Below are 23,841 nucleotides of genomic sequence, written 5' to 3' on the forward strand. Positions count from 1 at the left end.
ATGCAACATGCAGGCATGCATGCAACATGCAGACATGTATGCAACATGCAGACATGCATGCAACATGCAGGCATGCATGCAACATGCAGGCATGCATGCAACATGCAGACATGCATGTAGGTGAGCCAGACTTCAGGGTTGCCAGATAAATCTAAAATGTATCTTTTGCCCAATCCTTTTCTGTGCACATGTGCACCAAACACAACACACATTTCATCTTACAACACCCTCACTCAGCACATATTCCAGTTTGGGTCATTATACTATAATAAAATAGTTCAGAATTTCTTATTTGGCAACCCCACTGGCATGGAAACTACAGTACTTTCATGTAAACCCGTTCTTTCGTTTTTGTTTATTTCTCTCAATTCCATCCATCCATCCATCCATCCATCCATCCATCCATCCATCCATTATCTTTACCTGCTTCTTCCTTTTCGAGTCGTGGGTGTCACAGGTGCCCATGTCCTGCTATCACTGGAGAGGCGTTGACACCATGGACAGGTTTCCAGTCCATCACAGGGACACAAAGACAAACGAAACAACCAACCATTCACTCTCTCACTCACACCTAGGGACAATTTAGAGTTACCAATCAGCCTAACATGCATGTTTTTGGTCTGTAGGAGGAAACTGGAGTACCTGGAGAAAACCCACGCATGCATGGAGAGAACATGCAAACTCCACCCAGCAAGGTCTCCGGCCGGGATTTGAACCAGGGACCTGCTCGCTGAGAGGCAGCAGCTCTACCAACTGCACTACCGATTAACATTGAAAAAAACGTTTCCAGAGGTTGTTCTCGTGTAAACAGGGCCTTAAAGGGAACTGTATTTAAAATATGTTTAGCTTATTTTAGCTTTCAGCTAACATTTTTCTTTTATCAAGTCTTAAGCTATTTTTTGCCTTTAACTCATCTTTTGCTACTTTTGGCTTCAAGCTAGCATTTTGCTCCTTTCAGTTTTCAACTAGAGTTTTCAAATTGTAGATTTGTTGTTTTTTTTTAAACGAAGATAGAAAAGTGATAGTGAAGGTTTATAATAAACTTTCAGCTGATGCTGTGGATTTTTGGGGGTTTGTATTGCTTGTTTTTTGGTTAAATTCTGTCTTTAAGTCGTCAGTCTGAGAAGCTGTAACTTCTCCATGATTCTCCAGACTGAGAACATCCGACTGCAGTAAAACACCTACTTTACTCAGAAGTATTGCATTGAACCCAAACTGTTCTAAACAGTTCTTTCATCTGTTTTTAACATTTCTTCCACTTGTTAATGCTTGTTAGATGATATTAAAACAATTTAACGTGCTCAAGGGGTTTTAAACTTTCTGTCTGTCCAAAAAGTTATAAAACTACATTTAATATCTCAGAAATACTAATCATGGCACTGTGACCAAACTGTATTCTGGAGGTGTGAACAGCACGCCTATTACACATTTTCAGAAGGTACTGGGCTCCATCTTAAACTTTCATAACACAGCATGATTTATTTATAGATAAAAGTAGATTTATTGCATACTCTATAAAATAAACTTCTCCCTTCTCTGTGTAGGCCATCTCCCAGTTGTCCGGCAGAGGACCCAGCTCTTCCTCGTCTACGTCTGGGGCTTTGGAAGGGGACTTGGAGGGAGATTTGGGGGCCTCCTCCCCTTCCGTCGCAGGCTCAGATGATACCGGGGCCTGGATGGACCCTTCAACCGCAACCTCCCCAGAGGCGTCTGTGCTCTTGTCCTCGTGTTCACTCGACTCTGTGGACCGCAAAAAAGCACACAAAGGCAGAGTTATTCTCACATGCAGACCTGAATGCACATCACACATGGCATGCATGATGAGTCAGAGTTGAGCCACTGCAGCGCTACAAACCCCCGGGAGACGGAGGGAGGGAGGGAGGGAGACGGGGGGGATGGAGTCTAAGAACAATCAGCATGAGCAGAAAACAACATGGAGATGTCAGAAACTGAGAAGCAAGGAGAGACAGAAACTACAGGGGTCAGAGATTGAGTCAGAAAGATGAAGGAGGAAACACTGGTGGCGTCTGAGGCAGAGGACGAGTCATTTAGAATGATTTTTTTTATTTGGGGGGGGGCATTATTTAGTGGGATGTATATCAAGCACTGCCTTCAATGACAGAGATGATGTTATGTTGGAGAAAACAGTGCTAAAGTTGTTTTGGTTACATTTTATAAATGTATAACGTATAAACATACTCAAAGTATCTGTTGTGAATGACTCTGAGCTACACCCACATCAAATTTCAGGTGAATATCTATAAGACTGACTGAATTATTGCCACTTTTGTTGGCAAAGGTCAACTAGCTGTGGCAGCCATATTGAAATGAGTTGACTCTAAAAGGTAAACAGTTATATATGCACATCTAATAATTACTTGCTGAAAGTTTAAAGAAAATGCATCCAGTGGTTCATGAAATATTTAGCTAACACAACCAATACAGACAAGAAAAAACATGTATCACCGGCCTGATAATAAAACAGGGAAGCAATACTGCAATCATGAGAACATTTCATTTAAAATTTTAAGTATTTGCTGGAATTGTTGGTAAAAGTTGCAAACTTCTGATAGAAAATAAAAATACGCTGTGCTTCAACAAAAACTCTACAAAGACAAACGGAAACGGAGGAGAACGACGAGAAGGCGGCAAAGACACAAAGAAATAACGAAGAAAAAAACAACAACAACCAGGAGGTCAGAAGGGTGAGGATGGCGAGGGAGAGGAGGGGAAGGCGAGAGGAGTGGCGGGGTATTATTAGTAACAAGGACAAAAGCCAGTGGCAGAAAGACATCAAGAGAAATGGAGATATGAGAGAGCAGAAAGACGAGAGCAAAAGTCTTTATGAGACTCCAGCCAGGGACTAAAAATGGACACATTAAGGTGCCCTTGTTTATCCGTTACATAAGGCTAACCTTTGGAGTTCACACCATGTAAGCAGGCTCTGTTAACATTTGTAAAGACTGCTTAGGGTACAGTCTGTCTGTAGAGCTGCACACAGAAAACTGGACTTTAGAAAAGAAGAAACCTGATTTCTTTCACTTTAGTGGGCAGTGAAAAGGAAAAGAAAAGCTTGTTTCCGTTGGTTTGATTGAATCATACCAGCAACAGATCCAGTGCAGAACTTCCAGTTTTTTTTTCTCACCTACACAAGATGATGATATAAAGTCTCTCTTGTCGAACAGAGCCCACTCTAAGCAGCGAGATGATGAAAAACGAGGCACCGAAAGCCGTAAATTAACTCTGCCCTCTTTAGCTTAACAGTACCTGGCGTGATAGCCACCCCGTTGCCATTGACGACTGGGCTCTCCTCCTCCTCCTCCTCTGGTGGCTCCATGCTGGCGCGCTGCTCCATGTTGCTGACCGACTGGTTCCTCTTTCTCTTGCCCTGGGCACTGGGCCGGGCTCCGGGAAGCAGGGCCTCACTCACATTCAGAGGAGGGGCTGCCGGGGACGGCTCCGCTGGAGGTTTTGGCGTGCCGTAGAAGTTATCTGAGGGCAGAGAGAGGACAGAGAGGCGCAGCGACCTCGGTGTTAGAGGACCACCGTATGCACAGAGGTGATGTAACTGCAGGCCTGAATGGCTCGTGGCTTTGACGAGATTATTTCCTTTCAAATTGTGAAGAATGGGCTGTCTAGACAGAGGGAGCACAGATACCAAGGCTGAACTACTGTCTGGTACTTAATTATTTTAAATACAGTAAGTCCAATCAACACCACAAAACCTGCTGGCTTACTGTATGTTTCAGGAAGAAACTAGGATTAGTGGTCACAGTTAGTAGAAAACATCAAAACTGAATCCAGGCGTATTTAATTCCTGAACACAAGACAGTTTATCAGAAACAACTCTACCTGATTCACTGAACCATCAGCTACAATTCCAACTGACTGTTTTGTACAGAGAATGAAAAAACAAACATTACATGATGTTGAGATGTTGTTCAACCACTGCTTTTTTACACACCCCTCCAAAGATAGGACAATTTATGGTATGGTCCACTGGTGGACCATTTCTAGTCAGAGCTCTAAACTGAGAAATGTCTAACTGCACAGGTAGATACCTCATGGGATGATCCCTACTGATTTTAGGGTCAAAGGTCAAGGTCACAGGTGACCTTATCTATGCTCCAGTTTGACATCCAAGCATCTGTCCATCCTTAAGACAGCACACAGTAAGCTGTCCACAAATATTTGGGATGGAAAAAATCCTCAGACTACAGCTTCACTTTGGATCTTATTTTTATTAAGACCCCCCCCCCCCCCCCCCCAACCTTTATTTATACTAGTTAGTTAAAGATGAAAATGTACCAGTGGGAGAGTCTGCATGAAGTTAATGATGTCCAGTTAACCAGTGAATACAGGGTGCAGTGATGGGTACTGTAGTTACAGCCAGTTATGAATCTTAGCGCACCGTGATAGATAGAGGGATGCACAGATCCAAATTTTTCTCTACCGATCCGATACCGATATCTTCGGCTCGGTATCGAACTGATGCAGAAAAACAGTGCTGAATTAACAAAAATAGCTAAATCATGTCATCTGACCCGTTTCTGAAACAGGTCCAGATGACATGATTTGGTCATTTTTGTTGTCTACCTGTATGTTTGAGCTTACAAACCCAGTGCTGAATTAACTATAATATATTATTATTACTATATTAATTTGTTTTGTTAAACGCAGACATGAATGTACTGAATGACAAATTTATTGAAAACTCTGTACCATAACAGCACACTTAAATACACCAAGAGCGTCACAAGCTTGGTCAAACATGTAAAAACAACACAACTTTAATTTGTTCAGTCAGTACGCTAGCGCGTGACGTCACTCAGAGCATAGAATTAGAGTGACTAGATCTGCCCAGTCATAGATCGGTCACATTGTCCCCGATACCCGATCCAGAACTTTTCCGATATCTGTACCGATCCCGATATTGTATCGGATCGGTGAATCTCTAAGCTGCGTCCAACATCTGCAGGGTGCTTGCAAGAACATTCATGTAAATAATGTCACCATAGTCAATGGAGGGGAGTAATGTAGCAGTTACAAGGTGTTTCCTAGCATTCAGAGATAAACAAGATTAATTTCTAAAAAAGAAACCCAGTTTAACTTTCAATTTCTTTACCAAGGTCTCAACATGAGGCTTACAATAGAGATGTGAATCGACCAAAATACCCAAGTATTTATAAGAATTGACTAACTCAATAGGGACACCATTCAACGATAAAATACAAGGAAGAACTGTTGGTACCAACTTCTTGTTTGAAAACAACATCCCTTTGGCTTTATCATCATTTAGCACCAGCTTGAGATGGAACAAATCTGACTGGATGATGTCAAATGCAGATTGTAAAAGCTGGAAAACCTTAGCAACTGTTCAAGCTCAACAATAAACTACTGTGTAGTTAGCATAGAAATGTAAGGATGCATCAGGAATGATTTGACCTACATAACTTACGTAGATTGTGAAGAGGATGTGTCCTCAGACTGAACCTTGTGGTATACCATTGCTAACAGTAAGACAGCTGGAAGAAGTACCATTGCGTTGAACACATTCTACCAAAGAAATCTTGGGTGGTCCTGATGAATCTACTACTCTGATCATAAAAAGGTTTGGAATGGCCAGTAGTCATCAACAGGTGAGTTCTTTACACTGCAGCTGATAGCAGCAGTTTCAGGTTCCTTATTTTAGCTGATTCTCAGTTTAAACTACGGACATCATCATCAGTGAAACTGACCTTTCACCCCACCACAATCACATATTTATTCAATGGACACATTTAGGATTGTTGAGTGAGGGAATTCACCCTTGGATTTTGATTACTCTGATGATTAACTAACGGGAGTTTATATACCATCACCAGTACTCTTGTTTTGTGCTGTTTTGGTGAAGACTGGAATAATTATTTTAATTAAAGTCACAGGATTCCTCGAGGACATGCATATCACCCGATGCCTTTCATGCCAGAGTTTTAGACAAAGATCGTTTTGTGATGAGAAAGAACAGAGTTGTAGCCTTTTGGTCGAACTCTAAAAATACATTATGCTCAGTCAGAGTACGTTTTGTAAAAAAGACTCAGCACTTACTACATCAAATGTTATCTCACTTGTAAAACTGACTTGAGCAATTTCTGTGTTTTGTAAGATCACCTGGCTTTGCAGTCTTGAATTAGGTTGACTACAAAACATAATCAGATGTAGAAGAGCATCTAATGAATGTGTTTAGCAACTCTAAAATTAGTCCAGTGGTTCACAAGATATTGTGGTACCAGACACACAAACACATGCATGTTTTAATTTATTGAATACATACAAACTTGGGTCATACGAGTCTTATTTTCCAAAGCACCTCCTCTGGGTTAAGCAAAACTTTTGCTGCAGAGCTAAATTTTCTGACTCACTAGGATTGCTGACTCTCAAAGCCCTGACCAGCTGTCGGCTTCTCTTAATTATTCTCACTTTTCCAAAACTGTTGCTTTGGACAGATATGGCGCAGCATGCTCAGGGAGTGATTATTACACTGTTAGGAAGGACCACGATACACTGAAGGTGGGGTGAGGTCATCCAGAAGTGATTAACATCCTAAGCTGCAGAGAGCACCTTTAATGTGCTGAGGGAGATTTCACATTATCCAGAAACTGTAAAAAAAATCTAAAACAGATTTGTTCTTGTGGAAAACCTTTAGCTACTTTCTCAATGTTCCTGTTAAAAGTTGCAGAGATCTGACGCTGCATCAAAAGGTTAAACAGCTGCATTCTGTCCATGTTTGGGTTTATGTAATGGCTTTTGATAAGGGCTTGTTGACCTTTTTTCATAACAACTCAAACAAAGGTTAATTTTATTTATGCAAATTGAAAAGTGGACAATAAAACTGCCCACCAACTGTGAGAAAGGTGATTTCTCTGTGTGTTAGTGTTTCATCAAACGCCTAGGTTTAACAAATGAGCATAAAGATTTTAATACTTATGTTGGTTCTGATGCTAGATTGCAGTAAAAACCTTTTACTTTTCATACTAATTTAATTCATTCAGATGACGTCTTTAAAAGTTCAATAAAAATGTTGCAGCTTTCAGGTCTCTGCAACAAAAAAAAAAGGTTTATATTTCATTTGAATAGCTCTAAATCTCTTAGGGAACAAAATAAATGTGACTTATCATTACACATAGATTCGGAAGTTTCTTTGCTCCTTCGGGTTATCAGGAAAAAGACTCACTATTCATAAAACCCAAATTAAACATTAAAAAAATATTTATTCTCTGTGGAAGAAACTTTTTAATATTTGACTTTAACCATTCGTTAATACATGTTCAATACTTTGGTTTAAACCCTGGAAGACCACATGGGTAAACAAACAACAGCCACACTATTATATTTGTTCTTGTTTTTATTTATTATTTTTTAATGATGTCAATGAACACAATTTTATCTGACAAAGCCTGAAAATCCTTCAAAATGTATTTTTTACTTTGTTAAAATTGCTTTAAATGCTCCTGTAACCTCACAGTAATGTTACTGCCCTCTAGTGTTCCTTGGAGGACAAATCAACCATTGGGAAATCCCATTATAAATGCATCTTTTAAACCCACATTTTTCATGTCATATCTTTTCAGTAATATATTATTATTTTACTTCTGTCTCTATATAAAAATGAGTAAAAGTATAAGTAAAACAATACATGCATGTTAGGCTGCCTTCAGGCCCGCCTTGCAAAAGAGATCTGTGATCTCGATGGGATTTGCCTGGTTAAATAGGGGTCAACAACAACAATAACAACAACAACAACAAAACACTTGTGTTATGCGCAAGTAGGGGTTTAAAATTGAGTTTTTAATATCAAAAATCCATCCATCTATTATCTTAACCCGCTTCTTCCGTTTCTGTTCACGGGATCACTGGTGCCCATGTCACTGTGCGAGAGGCGGGGGACACCCTGGACAGGTCTCCAGTCCATCATAAGGACACAGAGAAACAAACGAGACAAACATTCTCACTCTCACACCTAGGGACAATTTAGAGTTACCCATCAGCCTAACATGCATGTTTTTGGTCGGTGTGAGGAAACCAGAACACCTGGAGAAAACCCACGCATGCACGGAGAGAACATGCAAACTCCACCCAGAAAACCCAGCCAGGATTTGATCCAGCAACCTTCTCGCTGAGAAGCTCTACTAACTGTGCCACTAATTCACTCAAGACATGAAAAATAAAATAAAAAAACTGAAATGTGACGTTTTTTTTTTCCCTAAATAAAGACTCTTAAGGAGGTAAAATATAAATAAATAAAAAAATCTTTAATTTTATATTTTTATTTCAGGTTGAAATTGCTCCAAAATACTGACTAGTTTATTGTGTACAGAATATTTATAAATGGTGTTTGGTCAGTTTCCCCCCGTAACAATCATGGTCATAAAGTTCAAGGATCTTGTCTTATTCACCTCTAAATGATTCTGTATTCATTTTTGTCTTTTTCCATGTTCCATTCATGGCTTTTATCTTTGAGTTTGCAAAAACTCTGCTTTGATGACACTGAAGTTGTGCGACAAAATGTTTTGTTCCATAATCCCCTATTTGTAATCCTTTAAAAAGGATTAAGGGTCTTAAGGAGGTAAAAAGTTTCACTGTAGAAGTTGAGAGGCAAGAGAATCCGGTCGGGACATTGTGTTTCACACGGGGATTGGTCCTGGGTGGAGGGGACAAGAGGCAGGACAGGATGTCAGCTCGAATTGTCCGAGGAGTTACCTTGTTTTTTTGTTTTTTTCTAGTATAGGCTCATTAGTTTGATGCACTAACCCCTTTGCATTAAGTTTTCTGAACATTTTATATGACCCAACATCTGCTGGGTAAAACACAAATGTAATTAAAGACCTATCAATCTTTTCATGCCAGAGTTTTAAACTCTTCCGATGGTGAGTTAAAATAGTGTCGGTCAAACCTTGTATTTGACAATATGCTCAATCTAATGTCATATTTTGAGATTTTGTGTGATCTGCTAACATTTGAAGTCTGTGTTAAGAATGACTCTCGACAACAACCGCGCCAAATTCAGCTCAATATCTTTCAAATTTAAATATAGACATTTTTGTGTGTTGACTAAGTTGATCAACTGTGGACGCCATCTTGGATTGGGCTGCCTTTAAAAGTTAGAGTTGTAGCTGTACTTCCCATAAAAACCATCTGGTGGTTTAGGAAATATTTTGCCAACAGACAAGAAGAGTTAATATATAAGTCAAAGGCAAAGTTATATAAAGTCAAAGTCACTTTATTGTCAAAACTGCAATACGTACAGGAGATACACAGGATCAAAATTACATTACTCTCAGACCCTTGGTGCAACAATAACCATTAAACATTAAAACATTTAATAAGCATTAGCATAAAATGAAATAAAAGTATGATACCGTCTTAAATTGTAGTATGGCAGTATAAAAATATTTTTAAAAGTATATCTATAAAATAAAATGAAATGAAGTGAACCTTGCACAATCAGTTAGTGCTCAGATTATGTGATGGGGTGACTGTCAGCTACTACCACACTGAATTTTAACTCATTGTCTGTGAAATGTGATAATTTAGAGACAAATTTGTGTTTGCTAAAGTTGCTTAGCTGTGATAGCCGTTTTAAATCGGGTTGACTTGGTGCATGGGCAGTATACCAGTTGTAATTTCCCCTCTGGTATGAATTTTTCATGTACCGCTACACTGTGGCATAGCTGAGAAAATGGCTTTAACGCTTCAACATGCAACAGTTTATATAATGTTTGCCGCTAGAAGCGCTAGAGAGAGCTGCGTGGAACGGCACCGCCAACAGACGTGTAAGGTAGAGCTCAGCAGGTAGCATAACAATCTGTTAGCTAACAGCTGGTCGTAAGTTGGAATAAAGAACAGAAAACAGATAAAGAAAGTGAGACTGGAGATATAAAAGAAGAACTTGTGCCCACGAGAGGAGCTGTTTCTGAAGTTTGGAAGTTTTTGGGTTTAAAAAAAATAATCAGACGTAGACCAGAAGTTTGTATATTGCAAAGTTTGTCATGCCGCCGTTGCTGCCGGTGGTGGTAACACTAGCAACTTATTCCATCACCTCAGCAGAAAACGTATTGGAATACCAAGAATGTATGCTATTACGGTCTTCGGGTTCGACGCCGTCAACCAGTAGCGCCAGTGAAACGGTTAAGCCAAAGGGTCAGACATCGCTTGAACAGGCATTTTCTCGAGGTACGGCATATGACCGGAAAAGCAAGCGGTGCAGCGACATTTTAATTAATGTCAATGGTAAGGAGCGACGTTCTAATACTTTAATACCTTGGCTTCAAGGATGACGTATTAAGCGTGTCTTACTTGTGCAATACTTACATACTCGCAACACCTGAATGTTAAAACACTGAGTATTTTAGGTCAAATCTGTAGTGCTTATAGAACCATCTTAAAATATTTTGTTTTAAAAAGAAAGGTGTGTTAAAATTGGCATGTTTTATTTTTAATATGTTGCATTTTGCACAATAAAAACATTTTACATTCTGCACCTCTTTCTGCCATTTCATACTGACTCATTCATATATTGTGTAATTTTGGGGGGGGACAAAGTAATTGATACTTTGATTACAGCCTTGATTTAAAGCCTTGTACTCCTGTACTCCTGACAGTAAAATAAACCACAAACGTATATAAAAACCGTCAAGGGGAAAAAATAAAAAGCCAAGTAAAAAAAAAAAATACAGTGAAACCGCCAGAATCTTAAAAAAAAAAAATCCGTGATACAAATTTTTAGTCATACCGCCCAGCACTATGACCACTACAAAACTTTGTTAGTTGTAAATGTACATCCGTTTACTACTGTCAAGGCTTTCATTAAAATCTGTCCAGTAGTTCAGCAGATATTTTGCTAACACTACAGACAAATGAGCACATACCCACGGGTTTAAACATTATCGCCTTCAGTGTTAAAAACACTTCATGACCCTGGTGACTGTGGAAAGATATGAGGAGCTCTACTGAAGCTTTTGTTTCCTGCTGCTCTTGAAACAAAATTAACACCCCGTCAAAAATGCAGATGTGTGTATAAGTAAACAAAGACTCGAGTATGACACCGTACGAGCAGAAAGCCCCCTACGTCCGAGAGCTTAGAGCTAACCGGATGAGATGCTTCAGGGAACATAAAGCGCATCGAGCGATGTTTGGGTCCTTTGTGCATCACACGGGCTTCAGAGCAAAAACTTGACTGCCTGCCGTGTCCGGAGGTTCTCAGCTTCTGTACGGTTACAGCCACCTTCAGCTGTGACTCGGTTACAAACGCAAGCTGTTCTGAACACAAACAACACAATCTATACTGCTACCTTAACAAATTTTAAGACTTTGTTTCAGTCTCTTATTGTCTCATCACTCTTTCAGGGATTTTTTCTAAATGTCTATAAAAAATTCCACGACTATGACTCAAACACAATTTTACTGCTACAAAACGTTTGCAGCTGAGCAGTTCAGCATCCAGGTAGCCATTTCTCTGAGGTAGAAAGTGCCACGTCTACCCTGATTTAAAACACTTTCAATCCACAGGTGTCCTGTCTTGGGACAAGGAGTGACAGTGTAAACTGAAGAGGCCGCCACGTGTCGTCTGCTTGTTTCAGACTGACTCAGGAGACACAAGCTGTGTTTATCTCGAGACATGCATTCTTCCATCACTACCACGCTTTTTTCCCCCAGGTGCCACAACATTTTGGTTTGCCAGAAACTTTGAGTTCAATCTGAGCTTTAATCAACTTTACAATGCAACTATCAAGCCATTAAACCTTGTTAATCCTGTCCATTAGCATTACTGAGAGTTTAGCGGTCTTGTTGCCTGAAGCTACTGACCAAGAGCTTCATTTCATGGAACGATGTCTTGGAGATTGAACAAAACGAGAGAGAAGCATCACACCACATGAAGCTCGTGAAGCAGAGTTTGATGCTCAAAGCAGATTTGTGTGGCTCTCTGGTCTGTGACATGTAACCACAGTCTTTATTAGAGCAGCACATTATGTTGAAACTATCATCATCGCAAAACAAGACTGTGCAATATTAAAATTGTAAAGTATCGCAAGAGGCTGAAGACCCAAACTAGTGGCCATAATAATTTGTTTATTGTGGAGCTTTAAGAGTCAGTACGAGGTATATAAGACTCACAAACCATTGTCTGCTATATTAGATCGTCTCATTTGTCTACTTGCAGACAGACGCACTGGTATATTGTACAGTTCTGATCTGTTCAGACAGACAAAAAAGTAATGAAACTGGACACAAGTACGGTATACAAGTACGGTATACAAGACTATTTTGGGCTTGCTGACTTGATAACTTCAGGCCTATATGCATCAAAAAGCTCAAGTGGTTACAGTTTTCAGTCTCAGAATGTCCTCTTGTTGACAGTACCAAAGTCTGTACAGAGTTGGGAACAAAAAACTATTAAAATATGTTGCATCTAATGCATGGAATCACCTGCAAAGCACCTTGGAAATGAAAGAAACAGACTGAGCATTTTTAAAAGACTTCCTAATGATTTGGAGACTGAGACAGCTGGTTGTAGATTTGTGTTTAACTTTGATTTTGATTTTAAAAAAAGTGTTGATTGATAGAAACATTAAATTGCACATTTTCCAAATATCGTGCAAGTCGTTTTAATGGGACTGCCGTACTGGCCTGTGGGTGGTGGTAGTGCAGCCGTTCAAACAAAGGCTGAAGAAGTTTCCAACACTTCTTCACTACTTCCATCATCACCTCATTGTTGAGCTCAGAGACACGACTCAGATCCAGAGCACTCAGTTCCTACAGTGGAGCTCTCTAACAGTTTGTTAGCACAGAACCATGCTGGCCCGTCCAGCTGGGTTTAAGAGTCAGGAACACCACCATGAAGTCAGTCAAAAGACACACAAGTTTCTTACACTGTGCTTTGTGTGTAATCACACTATTAAATAATCATTCCTATTTCCCAAGAAATGGACGCTGGTGAGAAGAAGTGATGATACCGTCAGTCTGGGGTTAGCTTGAAGTCGTGGCCCGACAGTGGCTCCCTGCACACCACTTTCTGTGCATCCTTGTCCACTGGCCGTCTCCTCAGCAGCTCCCTGTTTAGCTCCTCCCCCACAACATGAGATCTGCAACTTTCTGTTGACTGTTTACGTTTAGTTTTGATTTTCAGCAGCAACTTTTGGTCATTTTTTTTGACATACGTAAACAAATAAAAATGCACTTTTAAATATTTTTTAACATTTCAGGTCATGACTTAAAAGAGCTATTATTGATCGCCACGAAGAGCGAATGCAATGCTTTGGCCTGAGAGTGTTCGTTTATTTCTCTGTACCTTTAGCAGAATCTCTCATGAGTTACACATTGGCTTTTAATGAGACTATTATTGCGTTAATCGACAACTGATTAACTTTTTGAGTCAATCCAATTCAAGATAGAGGCAACAACTTATCAACATCCGCTTGCACTAAAATGGCTTCATCTCAGTGCATTTTACAGATACTGGGCTAAAATTTGGAGTGGTTACAGCTGACAGTCATTCACAATACTCCAAGTGCAAACAGATCACGCAAGATTTGGCAATATTGCATGAGAGTGTGCACACTGTTACTATAAGAGTTTGATAAAAATGTGATTTTAGCCAGAAACTCTGGCATGAAAGAACGGTAGATGACATGCAATTCTTCAAGGAATGCTAGGCCCTTTTTTTTTTTTTTTGCAGCTTGTACGAACGTTCTTAGAGAAGGGAAAAGAGACTAAATGCATCTCAAAATTTCAAACAAGAGCTCTTACACAAAAACATTTTTTACTATTACTTGAACATGTCATCCAAACCCAACACCTTCTAAAAACGTACTCTTTTGCTTTTCTTACCTCAAATCTTCCCATCTTTCGTGTTCTCGTTCTTAATTTAAAGCGAATCAGAAAATGAGCTGCAGCACCTCCACTGCAGCCACTTAGAGAGACACAGCTTCCCCCAACGGGCATAACTAAGCTCTGTGTTAAGGGGAAACATACAAGTACACACAACTGTAATGTGCACAAGAAAGGAGGGAACGCACACATGAACACACACACACACACACGCCTGTAGCCTCTTCACATGCACATTCACACACAAACTGTGTGAGCGAGCTCAGCCGCTTTTAACATTTCTTCAGGGGAAATGAACCAGCAAATCCTCCATCTGTAGATGTATCCCTGACAGTGTTGCAAAGCAGAGATGCACAGACGTGACGTGACGTGGAACTGGCATTAGTTCAGCTGACACGCACGGAAATATTCTGCGCTCGACAACCACGAGAGGAAGCTCTAATACTGGGTTTATATTAGCGCCGAGGCTTCAAGTTTGTTTACTTGAGCTGCGTCACCTGACACATCTGATTAATCAAGTAAAGATATTCACACCGAAGAAGGGCAGAATACATTTGAAAATAGCTCCAAACTCCCAGTTTCCTGCTCCCCAAGCTCGCCTCGCAGACGCTCCCACATCTCACCTTCATAGGTTCCACTCTCTAGCAGAGCTCCACTTTGCTCCAGTTCCATAAAACGCTCCACGCTCACAAAATTGTAGTCCACCCCAGGTACTTCCCCCTCCTTAGGCTGCCTGGTGGTACCTGCCGAGAGAGAGAGAGGAAGAAAAGAAACATAGAGGTCATTATAGCCAAATAGGACACTTGAAAAGAAAAGACAGGAAGGCAGAGGAAAAAAAAAAAAGAGTCCAGACAGGAAAAGACGGAAGATTTGAGGTTACAAAGTGTATCAGAGGAAGTGGGAGGGTGAAGGGAAATGAAAGTGAAGAGGCTGACAGAGGAGTCATAGCTTGTGATCACCAAATCCATTCACACAATTCTCTGAGAGTGACAGTGAGAGACAAATGGAAGGGAGCAGCAAACAGCAAAACACCATCGCTCAGTGCCTACAAGCCAATCTGATGCCGCTTCAGTAATGACTGAATCAATATGGCAGTTTTAGCAGGCATAAGTCAAACCCCCTTACACAGCGCACAATGCTGTGCCGATTGGATCAGTGTGGACGCAGCGGGGATGCAGAGGCGCAACATTACCATGCGGCAATTAGAGCCTTCCTACATCAGTGCTCTGGAGATCTTCATCAGCGCGGCAGCGGCTCGGCTGCGTAATGGCAGCGAGGGGAGTTTTGAGTTTAATGAGGTGCTGTGTTTGTGTCTCTGCCAAGTGGACGTTCAGCTCAGGCTCAGTGAAGTCTGCTGCTGTTGATCCCTGCTCTCCATCGATCATGCCAGAAAACGGTCACTGGCCTGGCGAGAAACGAGAGCGAGAGACCTGCTTTTCCCCACATCTAAGGTGGACCGATCTGGCTGTGCAGAGGGCAGAGAATGAAAGGTTTGTGTCTGGAAAGAGATCTCAGAACGCTGTGGAAAACCAAAGCATGTACAGGTATGAATGAGAGGTGCTAAAAAAAACAAACAAAAAAAACGCTTACTGATACGACGGTAGAAGTGTGAGCCGAGGGAGATTAGAACAGCAGGTGACGAATGTGCTGTAAACTCACATATGGTGCTCCCACACACATGCACACCAACTCTCCACAGAGCCTGATGTCTTAATCATTAGATCTCTATTGATCGTCTGTCACCACTTTACTCCTGTAGTGCATCCACTGAACAATCTCAACTGTATTCAAGTCACTACGGGGAGAAAAGATGGCAGCTTATAAACACTTAATGAGAAAGAAAGGGACGCCCGGATCGTCAGGCGTCAGTGGCGCGATTCCTGCTCAGAACCGCTCGCTGTTGTGCATGAAAAGATTTGCTGGTGAAGATTCTCAGTCATCCAGGACATGGTACATTCAAAAAAGTTCAAGACAAAAAAAAAAAACCAACAGGACTTTATTTGTAACAGAAGAAGTTTCGCTTCTCGTCCGAGGAGCTTTCTTCATTCATAGAACAGAGAGTGTGGGGTTCGAGATATAAAGCTGCGCTAAGCTAGATACATATGCAGATTGCCCTATCGCTCTTCACTATAGGGTTTTGTTAGGGTCTTTGTTAGTTTGATTCACAAAGACCCTAACAAAGACCCTAACGAACACCTATTGTGAGGTGTGATAGGTCAATCTGCATATGTAAGTATGCATGTATCGTACCTCAGCTTTATAACTCGAGCCCCACACTCTGTTCTTTGAATTGAAGCTCTTCGTTTGAGAAGCGCAACGTCTTCTGTTACAAATAAAGTCCAATTGTTTTTGTCTCGAACTTTTTCGAATGAAAAGATTTGTTCATGAGCGGCGTCCTGAATTGTTCATTTTCAACCATAAAATTTCATTTTTTTGACCAAAGAAATTGAAATTGATGAGGATCCAACAACAAAAGGACTTAATTACTTATGGACTTATTTATTGTCCCGTTAAAATTCTGTTATGCAGCTGTGAAAATAAACATTTAAGTTACACACTAAACCGAGCAGCTTGACTGTGCTATGACTTCTGGTGGTGGTAAGTCAAACATCATAGACAAAAATTGCTGAAAAAATATAATAAAATTGGATTTTGGCCAAAACCATAAAACCTCGCACTTTGAAGCTGAGTGGCGTAGACAGACTTCACGGTGGAAACAGCATACAAACTTTAAACTGGTCACAGAAAGTTGGACTTTACACGTTTGAACTGGCATCTCGATACTTTTTATTGTTTTTACACAATCACGCTGTAAGCTTTGTCATGTTTCCAGGGAATGTTGGACAATTGATGATGTCACACACTATAAATCAAACAAACTACTCTGACTCCCACGATCCGTTTGGGTGCATGCACAGATTTTACATCAAAACGCAGCTTTCTTTGTCCATTCACCCAGTGTGGCTCTTGTGGCTTTACGACGTGGTTTTCTCTCATATCACCTCAAGAATACAGACTGCACAGCCAAGCTTCCATAGACTTTAGTGATATTTTACCCCTAATATTACCTTCAAAATTAAAAGTAAAGAATCTCTTTACTTGGTCATATCTCCCACATAAAAACATGAGTGACCATCGGAGTCTCCTGTCACTCAATTGAAGAGTTTGACAGATTTCATTTATTGTTTTTCCCCACAATGGTTTCAGACTTACTTTTAGTCTGTATTTTTGTCTGCCCCTCATTAATGTGACAGTCAGGGAGTGATAGACACCAGTGTGTGGTTACCACGGTGACCACAATGAGCTACTGGCAGCAGGAGTAACATTTCTTCTGATCTTGGTTCTTTTTATACATCAATATGTAGGTATTAGTTGTTCTAGGTATTATTTCTAAATCCTGTTGGAGTTTGGGCATCAACTTTATCGTCACGCTTCGTTCTAGTTTAACTTTAAAAAGGAGGAACTTCTGTTTTTGTGGAAGCCATTTATTGATCAAGTGCACACCTCTTAGCGTTGCTTTAAAGTTGTCTATAAAACAGAAATCTGCACAGAGTCGTGACCTTTCACTCAGTTCATACAGATTTTGGCATGAAGGTGACAGAAAGGAGCAAAGTAAGGCGGAGCAGCCTTGAGACAAAAATGTATGACATTAAGCCGCTTTTAACTTTTTTAAAATGATTATTATTGTACATGCAAGTTTAGTCAGAATAGAATCATAAAAGTATTTAACTTACATGAGTGGAGATTTTTATCAAATTGACCATGCGCTCGAATAAAAATGGGATTTTATTAACGAAGAGAATCAACCTCTTGGTGCTTTAAAAGTGACTGCAATGAAATGTGGTTCTAATGGGTCACTTTTCAGTCAGACTTTCATCATGTTTAGCTCTTGGAGGCTAAGTTTACCAAGTTAAGGTAGTTAAAGTTTAGCATGGAGGCTGCACAGAGGTCTGTTGGAGTCAGCCTCCCCACCATCACAGACATCTACACCTCCAGATGCAGGAAGAGAGCCACCTGCATCATGAAGGACTCCACTCACCCAGCACACACACTTTTTGCCCCGCTCTCCTCAGGCAGGAGGTTGAGGAGCATTAAGTGTAGAACCACTAAACTGAGGAACAGCTTCTACCCTGAGGCTGTTAAACTCATGAATCTCTAACCAGAATAATCACTGTGAAGGAAAAATAAATAAATAAATCACTGTAATGCCCCTTGACTGTTGATATGTGCTGCTGATTATCCATGCTGCTGATTTATTTATTCAGGTCTCTCTTGTAAATGAGTCCTCGAGGCTCAATGGGATTTACCTGTATAAATAAAGGTTGATTGATATTTCATGCTGCTGTATTCATTTGTACTCATCTCCTCACACAGACTCATGTTCGTGCTGCTGTTGTTCACTGTATTGTTTGTGTACTACTAGTGCTTAGTGTATTCTCAGTTCATATCTTTGATCTTATTACTGTTTTTATTTTACAATTTATACTTTTGTTGGATGTAAGTGGAACACTGTGTACACAATTTCATTCCAATAAATGGCAATAAAGAAACCTTGACCTTGACCTCTTGGATAAGAAAAAGAGAAAAATATTAGAATGAGAGCAGCTTTTGTGGGAATTCAGATGTTTCAGGTTTTAATTCATTTGGCAGTAAAACAGAAAAAGACAAGCAGATGAAAACAGCTGGAAAAGAGCAGAATGTACACACAATATTACTACATGATGTCATCTACCAACATTTACCAACATTTGTTCATGAAAAACTCATGAACCAGTTTGTTATGAGAATTTAGCTCATGATTTTTAGACTGTGAGCATGAATTAATCTAGTTTTAATCTGTATGAACCAAACTTTGAGCAGGTTTCTATCGCCACACTTAGCCTGACACTCTCAGGATAGAAGTGACCGTACTCGTTTCTGTGAGAGCCTGAATGGTGCCCACTGGGCTACCGGTAAAGATCAAACTATAAATGTGCAATCCCAGAGGTACGAGTTAGTTTGTGTGTGCATATCTGGGTTTCCTACTTTTCTCTCCGTTCAAAATTCTGACTCTGTTGAACGAGCAGATGACAGAACATGACGTGAATGTCTACAATGAACAACAACGAACAACAAAACTAGGATCTTTCAACTTCATCTTGTGGTAGATGAAAGAGATTGTACGCGTGAGCCAGCAGATCTAACACTACAAATATTACAGAGTGGCGTTCAGTGGTTGTCACGGATGTCCTCAAACATCTTTAAGTAATTAATATGTTCATAAGTGGACCTGAAACAATATTGGGCTCATGGTTCTAATCTCGTTGATCTATGAAATGTTTGTCGAGCTTAAATCTTTACCTTGAAAATAACATGATCTCGTGTTTGTGAGATGTCGTGCTCAGAGTATGTTTTGTGAATGACCCTCAGCTACTACCACACAAAATGTTTGCACTATAATGTGATGGAGTGATGACATGTGGTCTGTGCAACCACCTGGTCATGACAGTAAACAACAAAAAAGAGATTTATTACCAAAGTCAAATGATGTACAGCAACTTTTTTTAATTTAGAAATGTATTCATTTCATTATAAACAAAATAACTATATACAATAGAAAACGAAAAATATGTATACAATCAAAAATAAAATGAAAGGTAGCAGAAGAAGAATAAATCTTATATCTGCCTCTTTTTGCTCAGAATATATTCAAACAAAAGTAATTTACAAAAACAAAGCTAAATAAAAACAACATCAATTCAAACAAAAATTTGTATAGATACACATGTACCCATGTCACATGTACACACATGTACACAGTACACATGTCAGCCTGTTTTGAATGTAACAGAACAGACAGACACATGAACACATGGGCAACAATAATGTCTGTATTTGCCTTTTGGAGGCGGGCGATAATAATAAATTGTTCCTACAAACATATTTTTTGCAAATATGGAACAAAAATGGACTCAGTCCAGATGTTTAGACTAGAATGAAGTAATAAAAACTAAAGCAAGATGATTAAAGTGAATATTAGATTTTTATTGATTTGAATCTATGGTCGTTTTTCAGGCTGTAGTTTCCCTTCATACTGCGTTATATCATGAAGTATAATAAATATGTTCAGCGCCTCCACCCGTCGACTCATTTGTCTCAGGCTGTACACATGTTTGACACATCTACAAAGCTTCTGCACTGTTAGGAAGTGGTCCATTTTTCCAGTTTCACCTCAAAGAACCACATGAATAAAACTTTTTGTGAGAGCCACTGCAGGTGAAATTAAGGGGAAATGTAGACGAGCGCCATCCTTTGCATGTGCAACTCTGAACACTGCAGCAGCTCAGCCAGCCAGGCGGGGTCGTTCAAGAGGGTCCACTATTGATCTGTAAGATCAGAATGAAATTATTCTCCTGCCCACACCAGAGTAGGCAGCGCCAGCTGGAATACTGATGACCTGCTGATGGCCTTCTCCTACAGCTTCCTCTGCTGGACACGCCATCGGAGCAGAGGGAGGGGGCGTCTGAGCTGGGAATATTGATCCAGCCCTCAGACAGGTAGATGGGCCAACAGTTCCTCATTTCTCCCTTCCTTTGTCGTCTCATGGTTCAGCTGTAAGCGGTTCAGCACATTGTTTTTCTGCTCCACTACCTGCTCTTCTTCATCACTACTCTTCAAACTAAACATCTGTGAAGTAAACCTTTTCATTGAGCAGGACATTACTCCCAGGAAAATCCATACTCTGCTCCCTCTGCCCCGGTTGCCAAACTCTTCTGTCTGTTAACTTACTGTCTTCTGCTTTTATTAGTGAAAACTTGCAGGCGGAGGCCAAACATGTTAAAAATCAATCTATAATCGATGCTGAAGTCTTGTTGGTGTGTTCAGGGAATTAACTATTTATTTAAGTAGAACAAATTACTACAAAAAGAGGGTACTAATTGAAGGATTAGTTAAGACTTTTTTGAAAGGGTGTTATCTGGAGTTGTCATCAATAGTCAGTATTTAACCTGCAGTAGAAATTGCTCAGAGCATTATCCATAGGACATCAAGCAAAGTTACCATGAATAAACTGAGCTAACCTCTGTCAAGCTAAATCAACTTAAATCTCAAAAATCTTATGGTTTATGTAGGCAATACTTTAAAAACCTTTATATCGCACACATTTGCATTAGGCAGTTGTTTCCATAGAAGCTTCCATGGTTCATTACCAGTAATGGTTCTTGTGAAAATTGTTTTGTAAAGTGGAACATGTATAATTGAACAAAGTAACTGATGGGAAAGTAAGGCAGCAGTTTGACTAGTTAACAACAACTTAACCAATAAGGAGAATAGCAAATGAGCTAGCTGCTAGCTAGTCAAAGTTGTCTCAGAAGACTCTTTCACAAGACACCTCTGCTTACTTAGAAGACTTTTGGCCACATTGGTGTATTTCTGAACGGACTGAGGAGGCTACAAGGGGCAAAACCAACCCACCCCTGATCCACCTTTGAGCCACAAAGTGAGGTAGTAACAGAACCAAAATGGTCGACATGTAAAAAAGTACGTTTGCCTTGTGACGCAATAATGTGATGACACGGTCTGTGCAACCACATGGTCGCAAGAATAAATAATAATGTGTTGTCATCATTGTATGTTCCCATACAATGGTGAAATTGGCTCTCTGCATTTAACCCATTCACCCCCAGGTGGAGCAGTAGGCAGCTATTGAAAGCGCCCGGGGAGCAATTGGGAATATAAGGTGTGCTGCTCAGAGACAACACGAGATGTGCAATGACTGGAGATCGAACCTGGGACTTTCAGGTCCCGGGTCAGCTGCACTGCCTCTACCCCATCTTGGACCCCTAACAACAAAAAAAAGATTTATAACTGAAGTAAGACTGAGGATGATATACAGCAACTTAATATTTACAGTAGTTTAAAAACATTGTTAACAACAAAAATAATTGCTAAAATACGGTAAGTTTATTTGGCTGTTTTGAACACGATAAGCGGGAGAAGACTATCACACATGTGATGTGTTGTGCTCCACATCAACTCAGCTGAGTTATAGTCCATGCCTCTTTTGATTCCCTGATGCTCGCTTCATTTTTAAAAGCTCGTGGTTGTGCAGGACGTGGCCGGCTCCATCAGTGATTGTTGAATGGCCAGAAGCAGTACAAAGACAGACTGGTCTTTACGGCCATTTTGCTGAACTGGTTTATGAAAGCGTGTCATCTGGACTTCGTTTTTTGTTAAAAAGAAACGTTTCGCCCCTCATCCAAGAGGCTTCGTCAGTCTGAGGCCTAGCCATCTGGTATTACCCAGAAGCCACCCTGACTCTTGTGTTTCAAGCCTGCCTCAGATACCCCTGAAGTCTGGCCTTTTCACTAATGGTTTCAAAAACACCATTTTGAAACCATTAGTGAAAAGGCCAGACTTCAGGGGTATCTGAGGCAGGCTTGAAACACAAGAGTCAGGGTGGCTTCTGGGTAATACCAGATGGCTAGGCCTCAGACTGACAAAGCCTCTTGGATGAGGGGCGAAACGTTTCTTTTTAACAAAAAACGAAGTCCAGATGACATGATTCAACCTTTTTTTGTTGTTATATACCTGGATGACTGAGAAAACAAACTTTGTGGTTTATGAAAGGTTTTAATTTCTTTTAACCCACTGCAATCATTCTTCTGCATGTTAGCAGATGACCGCTAATCACAGAAGTCACAGCTGTATACAAGTTTATGAAGCTCCAATGGCAGGAAAAGTTTTGAAACCTTTGAGTCTGGAGTTGTTTTAAGATGGCAGCGACTGGCCTTTTTCCTGGTACACATGGTAGACGTGCATTCCACTTCTTGTTGATCTGTAAGATGCTGAGAAGAACTTCCTTTAAATGTAACCCATCCCTTGGGGTTACCTTGGTATTTCACTGGAGCTTTTCTTATTTTTTTTTTCCAAGTCAAAATGTCTGCTGTGAAAAAGGCCAATCTGCTTTGGAAATGGCTGTTGGCTTGCATCTTCTAAGAAACTCTATAAACGCTCACAGGTTGCACAAAGTTTTAGCTTAAAACGTTGGTGTTCTGTTGGCGTCAACAGTTAACAGATTATCTCATGAACCACTGCACAACTATTAACTTTGGGAGTCAACCAAACTCAAGATGGCACCACAGCCAGCTGGTGTTAGGAAACACGTTCAGTCAATTTTACAGACATTAAGTCTGGTGTGGTAGTAGCTGAGACTCATTTATAACACATACATGCACTTTGAGCACGGACTCAAGTGAAATCACGTTATTTTCAGGATCACGGTTACAGCTGCATCATTTTGTCTAAAACTCGGTCATGAATGCCTTTTAGGGAATCTAGTCCTTTAATTATTTCTGAGAATTATACAGGGATGGCACTTCAAAACATCTAAACTCTCTCTTTAATCTGTTGCACAAAGGTACTCAAATAAAAAAAATGTCAGCAGACTGTACAGACAAGAGATGGCGATGGCCTTCTGAAGGTAAAAGCTGTTAACTACCGCCTGGATGTCGTGCTCTGGCTAATAAAGAACGAAGCCGGCTGCGAGCCAAAAATGGTTTTCACGTTGCAATCAGCCAGAGCAGCCAAACCTCTCAGAGGTGACACTGCAAGTAGGAGACTAAGCACCGCAGAGATTTATGGCTTAAATGCCTTAAATATATAATAGCAATGAAAAGCCTCGGAGCTGCCACTTTAGAGGATGAAGACTTTCTCTGCCTCAAATCATGACAGCCAGCTAATATAAAATATTTTACATGGGGACGGTGGATGTGTGCAAGAGTGTGTGTGTGTGTGAGTGGGGGGGGGGGGGGGATTACTCTGAAACACAACAAGTAAAGTCCATTTGGATTTAAAGCTGAAATAGCTGATGTGCTGAAATAACTCAGCTGGGTGTCGGACGATGCGAGGACAAAGAGCTTTGCTGAATTATGAACCGAAAGAAGAGAGCAACCAGAGAAAAACAAAAGAGGCAGCGGGGGGGGGGGGGGGGGGGGG

The 23,841-nt window shown here is 40.4% G+C and overlaps 1 protein-coding gene across 1 annotated transcript in view; it reads right to left on the minus strand.

The window, feature by feature from the left end:
• The window catches only part of LOC119416251 (membrane-associated guanylate kinase, WW and PDZ domain-containing protein 2), a 112,271-nt gene that overhangs the window by 38,035 nt on the left and 50,395 nt on the right, over positions 1-23,841 (minus strand). The window contains exons 3-5 of the mRNA XM_037683460.1: positions 14,490-14,609; positions 3,268-3,492; positions 1,512-1,740 (exon numbers count right to left, since the gene is read on the minus strand). Of these exons, the coding sequence (XP_037539388.1) occupies positions 1,512-1,740; positions 3,268-3,492; positions 14,490-14,609 (574 nt within the window). The remainder of the gene's footprint in view (positions 1-1,511; positions 1,741-3,267; positions 3,493-14,489; positions 14,610-23,841) is intronic.

Source organism: Nematolebias whitei, chromosome 10 (genome assembly GCF_014905685.2).
Source record: "Nematolebias whitei isolate Nwh7 chromosome 10, NemWhi1, whole genome shotgun sequence".
NCBI classification, from domain to species: domain Eukaryota; kingdom Metazoa; phylum Chordata; class Actinopteri; order Cyprinodontiformes; family Rivulidae; genus Nematolebias; species Nematolebias whitei.